The following is a 14,299-nucleotide window of genomic DNA, read 5'->3' as shown; positions in this document are numbered from 1 at the left end:
TAGGATAGGAGTGACAGCTCCTGAGAGGTGCCAAAGAGACAGTGCAAATCTGTATGTGGCTGGGGATTTCCTGCAAAACCTGACCTGAAGTTGCAGAGGCAGAAAAGACAACTGGCTCATGGACAGAAGGTGTGAGGCAGAGCATAGGGGTTTCAGGATGGAGAGTGAGGACTGCATGGTGCTCCTTTCTGTGCTCAGCTGACTCCCTGCAGTCAGGATAGCTGAAAAGGCACTTGCAGATGTCTGGCTCTGAGGTGATCTGTTTTTCTCTAGGTAGGAGGTGTACTTGCTTTGTCTGAGTATTGAGCCCTTATGAGCTTTACCTTCTTGTTCTGGACAGTTCTTACCTTACACTGCAGTACCTGTCCAGTACTTGGCAGCCTCACAAGGGCTAGGAGATTTATAGGTATGGACTGTCTCACATTGTGCAGCACAAACCAGAACAGCTGAATGGTGAGAGCTCTGTGAGGCGGCTTTCTCTTTCTCACTTGAAGAATGAATCAGTTACCATGGTGAGGAAAGTAGTCCTCCTGTTCCAACGAGTAGGGGGTTCAAAAATATTAGATTGCTCCATTTCTGCCTTATTAATTTGGCATGTGTTACCAATTTGTTTTGGAGCTATATAGATTTGAAGTGGCAGATTGAATGGTAAATAAGCCATTTTGGCACTGAGATTCCCCATACTTTCAGCTGTCATCCATAAGTGCCCTGACAGAGACAGGTGGAAAGAAGAACCAGCATCTACTGAAATAAACTCCAGGCATGTAAGCATACTCCACTGGGGGAGGTGATGTAGCTGCCAGTGAAACAATCCTGGCGTTATTCTGTTGTATTTATGTTGGCTTTGTAATTTTTTTTCTTCTGTGAATGGAGCTGCACATCCAGAGAGGCCAAGCAGATTAAAAACACTGAGGAGGCGGGAGGAGCAAGGAGAGATATTAAGTGAAGTCATCCCCACACATGCTCAGGTAGGCATTTGGGCTTTGCATGAGCTATGAGCACACTGTTCTGAGACAGGAGTGTCAGGTGACAACTCCCAACACTGACTGCATGCCCCCTGCTTGTCCATAAATAACATACACACATTTACACCATCTTTGATGCAGGTGTTAATTTTTATCTGCACACTACTGGGGCAGGTTCAGGGTATCTATTTTATGAAGGCACATAGGCACCTATATTGCTTTAAAAAAAACGAATTTAAATAGGCACCTTCTTAGATTTTCAACATAAGTATTGCCATGGGAGGCGGGACTAGTGCTGGGCAGACCTATACGGTCTGTGACGGGGCTGGTGTTTGGGCGGCGGGGATAGTGCTGGGCAGACTTATACGGTCTGTGCCAGAGCCGGTGGTGGGAGGCAGGGATAGTGCTGGGCAGACTTTTACGGTCTGTGCCAGAGCTGGTGGTGGGAGGCGGGGTTGGTGGTTGGGAGGTGGGGATAGGGCTGGACAGACTTATACGGTCTGTGCCCTGAAGAGGACAGTACAAATAAAAAAGTAGCACATATGAATTTATCTTCTTGGGCAGACTGGATGGACCGTGCAGGTCTTTTTCTGCCGTCATCTACTATGTTACTATGTATACTGGGGAAGACCAAAGGTCCATCAAGCCCAGCATCCTGTTTCCAACAGTGGCCAATCCAGGTCACAAATACCTGACAAGATCCCAAAAAAGTACAAAACATTCTATGCTGCTAATCCTAGAACTAGTGGATTTTCCCCAAGTCCATTTAATAATGGTCTATGGACTTTTTCTTTAGGAAGCCATCCAATCCTTTTTAAAACTCCGCTAAGCTAACCGCCTTTACCACATAGGCGTCCAGCATCAAATTAATTACTTCCTTAGTGTGACAATAGTACTTTTCCCCTTCCTTCAGTGGCCCACAAGTCCAATCCCCCAGACCTCATGAACATAAGCTTATTAAAACTAAATGCTCTCAACATATGTTCAATGTTCAGAGCCCCAGAGAGGAGAGAGTCATAGTCCCTTGAGTGATGGCCACCTACTAGCTGATTCACGAAGCACATGTGCTTAACTTTGGAGGACGCCAGGCTATGGCCCCTATTTGAGAAGCATCACTGGACTAAACTAAGGTGTTACTTAAAAAAAAAAAAAAAAAAAAAGGGCTAAAATCTCAGCTGACTGCAAATGAAGGCTGCTTGGATAGCCAAAAAAAAAAAAAAAAAGCTGGAAGAAACTGCCAGGCCAAAAATACAATTTGAAAACACTTCAAAACAATTCTTCCTTCCTCCATCTCTGCAACCAGTACAGCTGCCATTAAAAAAATGTTCAAGTGATATGAGAAGGGAGTAACTACTGCCCAGGAGAAAAAGGCACACACACGCTGGGGAAAGAAAAGTAGCAGAACAAAGCAGCATGGGCAGTCCTATAATCTCCCTCCACTGTCAAGAGGCATTCCTCCCAAAGACAAACAAAACCTGCTCATAGGTATGTCTTTCTACTTAGGAGAACCACCATCTAAAATCTAGCGGACAGAGGAGTCAGGCAAGACTCTCTGCTCCTCCAGCAACCAACATTAAGCTTAACTGTTACCCTTAATCTTTCTCCATTCTTAGACTTGTGGAGTTTCACTTTCTAACATAGCCTACAAGCAATTAACCAGGCACCATGCTGCATCAGTGAGAAACCAGGTGTGTTTCGGTTTAGAGATCCTTCAATATACAGTGTTTTCTCTTTCTAACAGAGGCTGGAGGCAAACACATTTGCCTACTATAAAAAAAACAACATAGAAGAACTGAGCCAGCCTGGTTTTGGTCTGGTAGATCAGTAGCAGGACTCAACACTGCATTGTAGAAGACCTAGATTCCAGTCCTTGGGCCAGTCACTGCGACACAGTACATGGCAGAAGATACAACTAACTCGTCTATATATCTCCTATATTGCTAAGGATGCTCAGCTGCAAGACAAAAAAACTTTATCTATTTTAAAATATCACTCCTTGTCTTTTTTTCCTTTTTAGTTCATTACCATGCTGGGTAGATACAGTAAAACAAAAAAAAAAAAAGGAAAGCAAAATCCTTCCAAAAAAAAAGGACAAACAAAACAGAAGGACGGAAGGAGCCAAATACATCCCGACTTGTGGGTTTGGCTCCTTCCGTCCTTCTCTTTGGTTTGGGTAGATACAGTAAGCTTACAAATTTCCATACTCAACCAAATAGTCAGGGCCTCTCATACTCCAATATTAATAATCCAAATAGTTAGCAAAACAGTGAAAATGTTATCCCAACATTTGGCCATCTCTGTCTTCATTTCTCTGCTGGTTGGTACCTGGCCACCATCAATGTTCCAGCATTAATCTATTTGTTTTTTTTTGTGAAGTTGTACCTTGATGGTTCTCACCTAGCTACCTCATCACCTGCAATGTTGTTAGCGCTTGCTTTTTTTTTTATCCACACCTTGTTGTCTTCATATATCACCTCTCCCCTTGCCTTGTCTCTCTGAACCCCTAAGAGAAGTCCCAGTCATCACACAATTGCAACTGCAAGAAGTTCGCATAGATAGCCCCTGGTTGGGGACCTGCAAAGAGACAACTGGATCAGGTGAGTTGGGAGAGAATATAATACAGTGGAGGGGAAAAAACCCCCAATATCGTAGTGAATGAAGGCTCATGTTGCTGGTTCCAAATAAAGCTGGAAGCCCAAGAAAGCATCAAGGAAAAACTGGACCTCACCCCGAAAATAAGGGGAACTTACCTGGAGTGAAAATGTTAACTGGAGGTCAGTCTCTGCTAGACCACTGGAAGGAAGCACAATTTCATTTGATCTTAAGATCCTCTTAGAACTCTGAAACAAAAACAAAAATATTACTTACATCTTCGAACTAAAGTATATACTACAGCTGTACCAAATAGCATATTTTACTATTCAGCCAAATACAAACAATGACATTGTAAGTAGTGTACTATGCCATACTTTGTATTATTATTTGAATATTTTTATTGCTATAGTTGTCTGTTGCTCAAGTTTGATTTATTCTTACTGTACACCGTCTTGAGTAAATTACTTCAAAAAGGTGGTAAATAAATCCTAATAATAAATAAAAAATATTATTCGGCCGAATACGGAAAATAGGCATTTAGCTTTAATAATAAAGAAGCAACATGGAATCAGAGATAGCTAAGTTACTCCTGTAGTAGGTGTTTTCCCCGAGAACAGCAGGCATATATTCTCACATATGGGTGACGTGATCCAAGTGCACTGTCTTTGAGGCAGTGCCCCTACCGTGATGTGCAGGTTCCTTCCAGCCCACACACGAGTGCAGGACCAGCAGTACATTGTTAAAGCTAAGAAGACAACTCCAAGGGAAGGCAGGAGGAATGTGAGAATATATGCCTGCTGTCCTAGGAGTACCCTAATACAGGTAAGTAACTTAGCTTTCTCCGAGGACAAGCAGGCATAATATTCTCAGATACAGGACTTGCTAGCTACCGGGCTCACAGGAAAGATGAATTTTTCTAAGTAGACAGTGAGCCTGGTGAAAATAACAGCCCAGAGGGTGGAGTTAGATTTTAACCAGTGCTTGTCCAAACCCGCTATCCTGCCTAAAATGTTGCTCCAGACAGTAGTGAGTAGTGAAGGTGTGGAGAGAAGACCATGCAGCTGTACTACAAATATCTTGAACAGAGGCAGAGCGGAACTGAGGGGACTACTGTGTGTGGGAAGGGTCACACAGACTCAGAATTTACATTAGTTCTGAGCTCTTGAAAGTTCTATCCCAGCACACTGAATACCACCACCACATGTGCCCGATTCAATCCTGCTTCTTGTCCCATCTATACTGTAAATTAAAACACATCCGCCTGCCCAATAATGTGGTTACAGCTATAACCTGCTGCTCTGTATAGGTTAGCCTTACCATGCTATTTTTGAAGTGTAAAAGTAATTTTATTCTGCTTTGAGTGGAACTACTCTATACTTGGAGAGTATCCTGTTGCCATTTAATAATCAGAGATTTTTCCTCTAGGTACTTATCCAAACCCTTTTAAACCTAGCAATATGAAATGTATGGACAGCATCCTCAGATAACAAGTTTGACACCTTGATTGTTCATTAAGTGAAAAAGAAAACTCTCAAATTTTTAAAAAATCTGTTACCATATTAGGTTATGTTTATTTATACATTTAGCTCACACCTTTTTTCAAGGAGAGTTACATTCAGGTACTAGGACTCAATGAAACTATTTGAAAGAACAGCTGTTTCCTATTAATATCTGTTTCAAGCCACACTTATAATTTTATAATTATGTATTATATCCCCTTCACAGACATCTTCTCCAAGCTGAAGTGTGTTAACCTTTTTAACCTTTCTTCACAAAGGGACCTATTCCATCCCCTTTATCATTTTGTCACCTTCTCTGTGTCTTTTCTAGTTCTGTTCTGTTGTTTTTGCTATGGGGCCCACCAAAACTGTACACAATATTGAAGAAGTTGTTCCTCCATGGATCTATGCAGAAGCATTAAGATATTCCCCAATTAATTCTCCAATCGTTTCAGAACAATTCTTAACATTTTTTTTGATTGCTGTTGCACATTGAGCCAAGGATGTCCACAAAGATTTCAAAATCTTTTGATGACTCCAAATACAAAGTTCAACATTGTGAACATGTATAGTTGGGAAATGTTTTTCCTTATGTGCATCACTGTGCACTCGACAGCATTCAAATTTAATCTTCCATGTCGAGATACAATTCTCCAATCTGGCAGAGTCTTCTTGCAGTTCCTCACAGTCTACTTGTATTTAACTACTTTGAATACTTGTGTCATCTGCAAATTTGACCAGTTCACTCGTTGCTCTCTTTTCCAGATCAACGTTAAAACACTGATCCCAGTGCACTGTATTAATTTCTGTCCATTGGGAAAACTGACCATTTATTCCTATCCCATGATTTTCTAATCTGCTTAGTCATTTCATGAAGGACTTTATCATTTATTGAATTTTCTAGACCGACATTAATTGCACAGCAAGTCAAATCGGTTAACAGTGTAGTCAAAAAAACAAGTAACATTAAAAAAAACACTTCATTAAAAGAAAGGAAAGAACACAAGGTAAGCGAGATATGCATCTGGGAGCAATTTCTGAAGTCCACTGCAGTGCCCCCCTAGGGTGCCTGGTTGGTGTCCTGGCATGTCACGGGGACCAGTGCACTACAAATGCTGGCTCCTCCCATGACCAAAGGGCTTGCATTTGGTCGTTTCTGAGATGGGCGTCCTCAGTTTCCATTATCACCGAAAACCGGGGACAACCATCTCTAAAGTCGACCTAAATGCTGAGATTTGGGCGGACCTGACTGATTTATCGAAACGAAAGATGGATGCCCATCTTGTTTCCATAATATGGGTTTCCCTGCCCCTTCACGGGGCTGTCCAGCGAGGACGGCCCCAGTAAAACTTGAGTGCCCCGTTCGATTATGCCCCTCCACATAACCTTCCGCTGCAGAACCTGAGGAGACAAAAAAAGAAGTCTCAAAGTGCTGAAAATGCTACCTGAAAAACGTGTTTTTTCAAGACTGTTTCACACTGAGTGTAAGAACTTGCTAACAGAATATGTTTGGGAGATGAGTTCCATAAGGCAGGAGAAAGGAAGTAAAAGGCAGAATTAAGTGTGGACTCCCATCTAGCTTTTGAAGGGGGTGGCAGAACATATTATCGGTCAAGGATCAAAGGGTAGGAATTGTTAGTGAGGTTAAATAAGATGGAGTAGTAGTATGCAATGCCTTGTATGTTAGAGTAAGAACTTTGTATTTTATCCTGTATTCTACTGGAAGCCAATGAAGCCGCTGAAGAAGTGGAGTTGCCTTGTCGTATCTGTTAGCTCTACAAATGATGCAGGCTGCCGTATTTTGTAGAGTCTGGAGCATTTTAATATTTGTCTTAGAAATATCTGCACAGGCCACTTTACAGTAGTCATAACAAGTATTAAACATATGCATAGAAAAGCACATGTAATGAATCTTTATCAATTAAATTCCTGATTGACCTAAGGAGGCGTAAAAAAGAAACCTACTTTCATGGGAGTACCGCAGGGATCGGTCCTTGGGCCGGCTCTTTTTAACATCTTTGTGAGCGATATTGCAGAAGGGCTGTCTGGTAAGGTTTGTCTCTTTGCGGCTGATACCAAACTCTGCAACAGGGTGGACACCCTGGATGGTGTGAATGACATGAGCAAGGTCCCAGCGAAGCTGGAAGAATGAACTGATATTTGGCAACTAAGATTTAAACCCAAGAAATGCAAGGTCATACACTTGGGTCGCAAAAATCTGAGGGAACGGTACAGTATAGAGGGTGAAGTGCTTCAGTGTGCGTAGGAACAGTGGGACTTGAGGGTGATTGTGTCTGACAACCTTAAAGCTTCCAAACAGGTAAAAAAGTGACGGTCAAAGCCAGAAGGATGCTTGGGTGCATAAAAAGAGGGATGACCAGCAGGAAAAAAGGAGGTGATAGTGCCATTGTATAAGTCTCTGGTGAGGCCCCATTTAAAGTGCTGTGTGCAGTTCTGGAGACCACACCTACAAAAAGATAAAACAGGATGGAGTCGGACCAGAGGGTGGCTACAAAATTAGTAAGCGGTCCGGAATACAAAAAATAAAGGGACAGGCTTATGAACCTCAATATGTACACACTGGAAGAGAGGAAGAAAAGAGGAGACATAATAGAGACGTTTAAATATCTCAAGAGCATTTATGTACAGGAAGTAAGCTTTTTTCAACTGAAGGAGAGCTCTGGAACGAGGGGGCATATGATGAAGTCGGATCGCTTAGGAAAAGGAAGAGTTAGGGGTTACAGAGGATGGGCAGACTAGATGGGCCTTTATCTGCGGTCATGTTTCTATGATGTAAAAAACCAGAGATCTAGAATCAATGATAATTCCCAGATAATGCTTCCAGAAAATCCAAATACAGTAAATTCTCACTTATCCAACAAGCCTCTGCTGATATCACAGTGTCATCACTCATATGCATGCCGCTTTCTCTCTTTCCTGGGGTCAAGTTCAGACAAAAGGCTGCAGTGCCAGGTAAGATTCTTGGGCACATTACATTTTTAAACTCTAATTACTGTTTCTTCTTTTACATTTACTTTTATTATTCTTAGATCAGTTTTCACTTTTCACTCAAAAGAGTCAGCTGTACCTATGACCATGATTTCTCTGCAATGGCGTCAAGAGAGAGAGAGGAAAAAAAAAAAGAGTTGTACTCACTACAGACCAGAAACCTGAAGCTTTAAAGGTGTTATCAACTGGAAAAGGCAATGAAGTGAGCTGGAGAAATGGGGCTCCAACTGTGCCTGTAATTATGGATTAAATGCTAGAAAAACTGAAAAAATGTGAATAAAAGAAAGTGAGCAAACTTGTTCCTATGGTTTACACAGCAAAGAGACAAGGGGCATGCCAACATCAGGCCTTCTATTGCAAGAGAAAGCTCTGTTTTTCCCTAAAAGAATTTAACGACCCTGATTTCATTACTAGTGTGGGCTGGCTTGATCACTAGGAAAAAAAAAAAGATGTGGAATAAGACAGCTCAATAGTTCTGTGAAAAAAAAAAAACGTTCATAGGGAGAGGGGAAAGATGGTGACCTGAAGCTCGTACACTCAACGGCCCAGCTGTCCTCTGAAGTTCAGTTTTTGTTCACTTTTTTTTTTTGTTACATTTGTACCCCGCGCTTTCCCACTCATGGCAGGCTCAATGCGGCTTACATATTATATACAGGTACTTATTTGTACCTGGGGCAGTGGAGGGTTAAGTGACTTGCCCAGAGTCACAAGGAGCTACCTGTGCCTGAAGTGGGAATCAAACTCAGTTCCCCAGGACCAAAGTCCACCACCCTAACCACTAAGCCACTCCGCCACTGTTGCTACTATTTGAGATTCTACATGGAATGTTGCTATTCCACTAGCAACATTCCATGTAGAAGTCGGCCCTTGCAGATCACCAATGTGGCCGCGCAGGCTTCTGCTTCTGTGAGTCTGACGTCCCGTTGTGCAACATTCCATGTAGAATCTCCAATAGTATCTATTTTATTTTTGTTGTATCTATTTTATTTTTGTTACATTTGTACCCCGCGCTTTCCCACTCATGGCAGGCTCAATGCGGCTTACATGGGGCAATGGAGGGTTAAGTGACTTGCCCAGAGTCACAAGGAGCTGCCTGTGCCTGAAGTGGGAATCGAACTCAGTTCCTCAGTTCCCCAGGACCAAAGTCCACCACCCTAACCACTAGGCCACTCCTTGAAATTTCCTCTCTGCATTGCAGTTGCCTTAACAGAGGAAGGGGACAATGGGAGGGTCAGCCGCCGATGACCAGCGTTTTGTCCCCTGTGCAGCAAGTGTGGGACTGCTGTGTGACGAGCTGCCCATAGATGACTGGGTTGATGAGTCCTTTGATTAGCGCCGACGAAGGAGCGTCGATGCTCTTGGACCTGGAAACAACTTCATCGCTCAAAAATCATTTAACCACCATGCCCAAAGGAGTGGAGGAGTGAGTCAGGAGTGTATGCTGAAACAGAAGTCGTTTACAGCTGAACCCGTGTCGGCGGTGCTACTCCTAAACCCTTAAGAGTTATCAGCTTGGAGTTTTTGTCTCCCGTGGAGGGTGCTCCAGGACCTGACGGTGGTAGAGAATGACTTTGCTTCAGATATAGTCTTGTTAATGAGCCACATGGATAATCTAATCAAATCCTTTGAGAATATACAGCAAATGAAGTTCTACTGAAGTAGGAAATGGTTAAGATTTGAAAATGATAAAAGACCAGAAAAATTTGAACAAAATGAATATTGTTACAGATGATTAATATCGAGATTGTTGTTTTCCCAGAGTTCCGGGTATGACTCCTAATGTTTTTTTTCCTCTGAAATGATTCCTCTTAATATATTAATTCAAAAGGAGTGAAGCCTGTGAAACTGGGATTACTTTAATCAGCGGGAATTGGATTGGAGATTCAAGGGTTTGTATTGTTAAACAATTTCTGGTTTTAAAAGGGAAAAAAATGAAATCAGGTGTATTACTTTCACTAATATTGGACAATAAGTATGTTTCCAATGAAATCGATGGACTATGCACCGTTATGGTCTTGAAGAAACCAACCAGATGATCAATGTGGAATAATGATTTAGATAAATAATAACCAGGGATAATCGGGTTAATACCACATTTTCTTTGTTTGCTGTTGTTTAAATTGATCTCCTTGTCTTTCACTCTCCCTATTTATTTTGTGGTCTAAGAAAGAGAAAGATTGTATAAAATCCATTTATCTTGTTGAGATTGTACATTAAAACAATATTAGAAGAAAACAATCATCTCTGTTTTACTGTTTTGCAAGTGATCTTTGTAAAATGAAAAAAATATAAATAAATGATTAAAAAAAAAAACGTTCAGTAGATTGAGAAATTTATCAGATTTTTTAAAAATCATCTTATTAAAAAAGGAGGAGTATCAAGGGAGCAGATACATAATTGCGATGAAATTCACTTAAATTTAAAAATGCTGCCAGCAAAAACTCAAAGTTCACTGCTTGTACAGCTCCCAGTTATAAACAAAGTAAAGAAAGAGCGACTATTCTAGCATGTAGTAATGCAACTAGTAAACATAAATTACAACTCACATTTATTGGAAAGTCAAAAAAATTCAAGGGCTTTTAAAGCCTGGCTCCTGCTGCACTTCGAAAAGTTTCTGAAACTGATAAACCTTCCTAAGAAAGCAATGCTTCTCACTGATAATGTGCCATCTTATCCTGACGAGGACGAACTGAAAAGTGCCGACAGAGTGATTTTTCTTCCTCTCAATGTCATCATTGTATCAGCCAATGGACTAAGGTGTAATTGAAACATTCAAGAAAAAATATCACTGTAAGCTTCTAACAACGCTTGTTTGTGCATCGGACGATGGAATGTTAGAGAAATGTTAAAGAAAGTGAATATTAAAGATGTTCTTTACTGGATTGCTTAATCATGGGATTAAATTGAACCACAAACCCTAGCAAGATGAAATTGGACAAGGAGATGACAATGAGATGACAGTGAACATTAAGCAGCTGAGCAAAATGATGATAATCTCCTTCCTTTATTACAATAAATACCTGGCTGTAAGAATGCTAGTGAAGATGACAAAGGAATAGATGCAGAAAGATGAGCAAGAAGTGATGTAATTGCTACAGTGAATGGGCATGAGAACGAAGATGATGCACTCAGCCTACACATGGACTAGATAAACTGTGAAAATCAGTCACATTGAAGAAGTCAAAGCTATCAAAGCAGCACTGGCTTACGTGGAACAAGAGGAAGCGAGTGCTACTGATGTTGTGCTATTGAGACATTGACATGACCTCACTGCAAGGAAGAGAATTAAAACAGGAAAACAAACCTTAATCACAAATATTTATAAATAAAACATTTGTTTCTAATTTGTTCTAATTAAAATGTGTTGTTCCAATAACTACACTACTGTGCTCGAATTAATGCAGTACACAATTGCATACAGCTTTATTTCTAAATATAAAGTATGTCTGTAAAAATGTATTACAGTACAAGCACATGTACAATACGGATAGTAGATTGTTGAATGGTATTAAACAAAATTAACATATTTCATATGCCTCTTATTTAAGCATCATCCACATTTTCTATTATCTGACGTTGGATAATCGAGGCTCTACTGTACAGTAATACTAAATGGCTCACCTTTACCAACATGCTTATTCATACTTTCCAAGAATCCTAACAGAACATTTATGCATGGCCTCCCTTTTCTAAATAAATGCTAGTTTCACCCAATAAGCACTGTATCTATATAACCAGTTTTGTCCTTAACAGGAGTTTGCATCATTTTAACCAATACTGGCATCGGGTTAACCAGTCTGTAGTTCATAAGGTCATCCCTGGATCGGATCCCTTTTTGAAAGCTGGCATGACACTGGCTCCCCTCTTGTCCTTGAGGACAGAGGCAGATTTGAATGACAGGTTACAAAATACCAATTAAAGGTCTGCAATTTCATATTTGAATTCCTTTAAACTTTAGCATGAAGGCCATGAGGTCCTGGTGATTTTTCAGTACTTAGGTTTGCCAATTTGCTCTACCACCTCTTCCAGATTCGCAATTCAGTTCCTTTGAATCGCCTCCTACAAAGAAGGGTTCTGGCGTGGGTATATCTCCCCAGCATGAAGACCGAAGCAGAGTTCATTTATCATTATTTATTTATCCCACATTTTCCCACCTATTTGTAGGCTAGTTTTTCTTCCATGACTTTATCCTACCCAAAATATCCGTTACTTGTCTTATTATCTAGAGAGTATTTTTTATAACAAGACAAACACATAAAATATTTGCATAAATGTTTATCCCACCCCCAGAAATACACATATTTTGCCTGAGGTAAGCACTTTGCCACACTACCCTATATTGTTTATAGTAAAACTTCTTTTTCTAGTATCTGATCCTTTCTTTAAAAGGCAACAAAGTCAAGAAAAAGACAAATCTGATATTTGAAAGAATTAAGCTGGCACAGCTACTTTAATCCAGTCCTTGACAGGAATAGATTTGCTAAAACAACTATTCCTATGTGCTGCATTTGCCAAGAATGAGTAGGATGAGCGAGTGGGTGACCCTGGCACCAATGGGGAGTAGAGTCACTGCCATCTTGGCATGATTTTCACTGTTTATGGTTAATTTACTTAAGAAGGAAAAATAAAAATAAATTAAACAGGAAATCTTTTTAAAAAATTAAACAAAAACAGCTAAGCTAAAAAAAAAAAAAGGGAACACTATCACATAGGCTATGATTAATTCAAATACAGATGAATAAACCCTTATTTAAACTGTCAAACAGAAAAGGAGCATGAATCTACTTTCTCTCATATTAAAATAGTTGCTTACAGTCACCAAAAAGGGATACAGAGCTCAAAGGCTCACCGTCCCGCGCTCTGGAGGCTGTCGCAAAGCTTTGTGGATTTTTACTGGAAAAATCTCCGTTCCTGGGCCGCCATGGACGCCGACCCACATGTAAGAACAAGCAGCCTGCTTGTCCTCGGAGAATACTGTAGTTCACCCAAACACACTGACAATCTGAATGAATGTCAGGGGAGACTTTTGCTAACATAAAATAATTACATCATCAGAAACAATGCTTCTTGCACTAGATGTCAAGAGCTTGATCCCACAATCTCCCTAGGGAAAGAGGCAGGATAGCATCCAATTTGTGCAACATAAGTTAAGCAGGGAAAGCAAAGTTACTCACCTATACAGCAGGCCAAGTATTCTTACAGATGGGTGACATCATCTGACAGAGCCCGGTGTGAATGAGGACTAGTGATTTTTACTTAGTACTTTCTAACAGCATCCCATCACGCAGGTGCCTTCCTGCCCTGGTCTCTAGTCATTGTATAAAGCTAAAGAATACAACTCCAAGGGAAAGTGGGAGACTATATGAGAATACTTGGCCTGCTGTCCTCGAAGAACACCTGCTACAGTTGAGTAACTTGGCTTTTTCCGAGGACAAACAGGCTGTTGTATTCTCACAGATGGGAATCCCTAACTACCAGGCTCAACAAAAAGAACAATGCTTGGACAATAGGGGCTCGAAACATCGAGGCCTGAAATTCAATCAACCTGAAACTATAAACATACTAAGTGTTGAGGTGCAGCCTGGAACAGAACAAACCTAGGCCTTGAGGGGTAGAGTTGGATTCTAGACAGAATAAATGCTGCCTGCCCAAACCAGCTGTCACATCGGGTATCCTGCTCAAGGCAGTAATGAGAAATGAATGTGTGGACAGATGACCACATCGCAACTTTGCAAATCTCCTCTATGGAGGCAGATCTCAAGTGGGCTACCGACACAGCCATGGCTTTGACATTATGAGCCTTGACATGACTCTCTAGATTCAGCACAGCCTGTGCATAAGTAAAAGAGATGCAATCTGCTTGCAAATTGGAAATTGTGCATTTATTGATGGCTACCCCCATGCAGTTTGGGTTAAAAGAAACAAAAAGCTGGGTGGACTGTCTATGAGCTTTACCGCTCCAAATAGAAGAGACTAAGGTTCACTTGCAATCTAAGATATGCAGTACACATTAGGATGGGCATGTGGATTTGGGAAAAGTGTGGTAGGACGTTTGACTGATTAAGATGGAACTCCAACACTACCTTAGGATTGAACTTAGGATGTGTGCATAGAACTACAGCTACTAGCGTCTGAAGCTCACTGAGTCTGCAAGCTAAAGCGACCGCCACCAAAAGCACAACATTCCTGGTCAAATACTTCAGATGACAGGAATCAAGGGGCTCAGAAGGA

At 41.0% G+C, this 14,299-nt stretch overlaps 1 protein-coding gene across 1 annotated transcript in view; it reads right to left on the bottom strand.

Annotated features, from left to right (window-relative positions):
• The window catches only part of PACS1 (phosphofurin acidic cluster sorting protein 1), a 419,530-nt gene that overhangs the window by 295,870 nt on the left and 109,361 nt on the right, over window positions 1–14,299 (bottom strand). Inside the window, exon 3 of the mRNA XM_030219186.1 lies at window positions 3,716–3,805. Coding sequence (XP_030075046.1) covers window positions 3,716–3,805 — 90 coding nt within the window. The remainder of the gene's footprint in view (window positions 1–3,715; window positions 3,806–14,299) is intronic.

This window comes from Microcaecilia unicolor, chromosome 11, assembly GCF_901765095.1.
Source record: "Microcaecilia unicolor chromosome 11, aMicUni1.1, whole genome shotgun sequence".
NCBI classification, from domain to species: domain Eukaryota; kingdom Metazoa; phylum Chordata; class Amphibia; order Gymnophiona; family Siphonopidae; genus Microcaecilia; species Microcaecilia unicolor.
The sequence above is the reverse complement of the archived record's forward strand: the minus strand, read 5'-3'. Positions and strand labels throughout refer to the sequence as shown.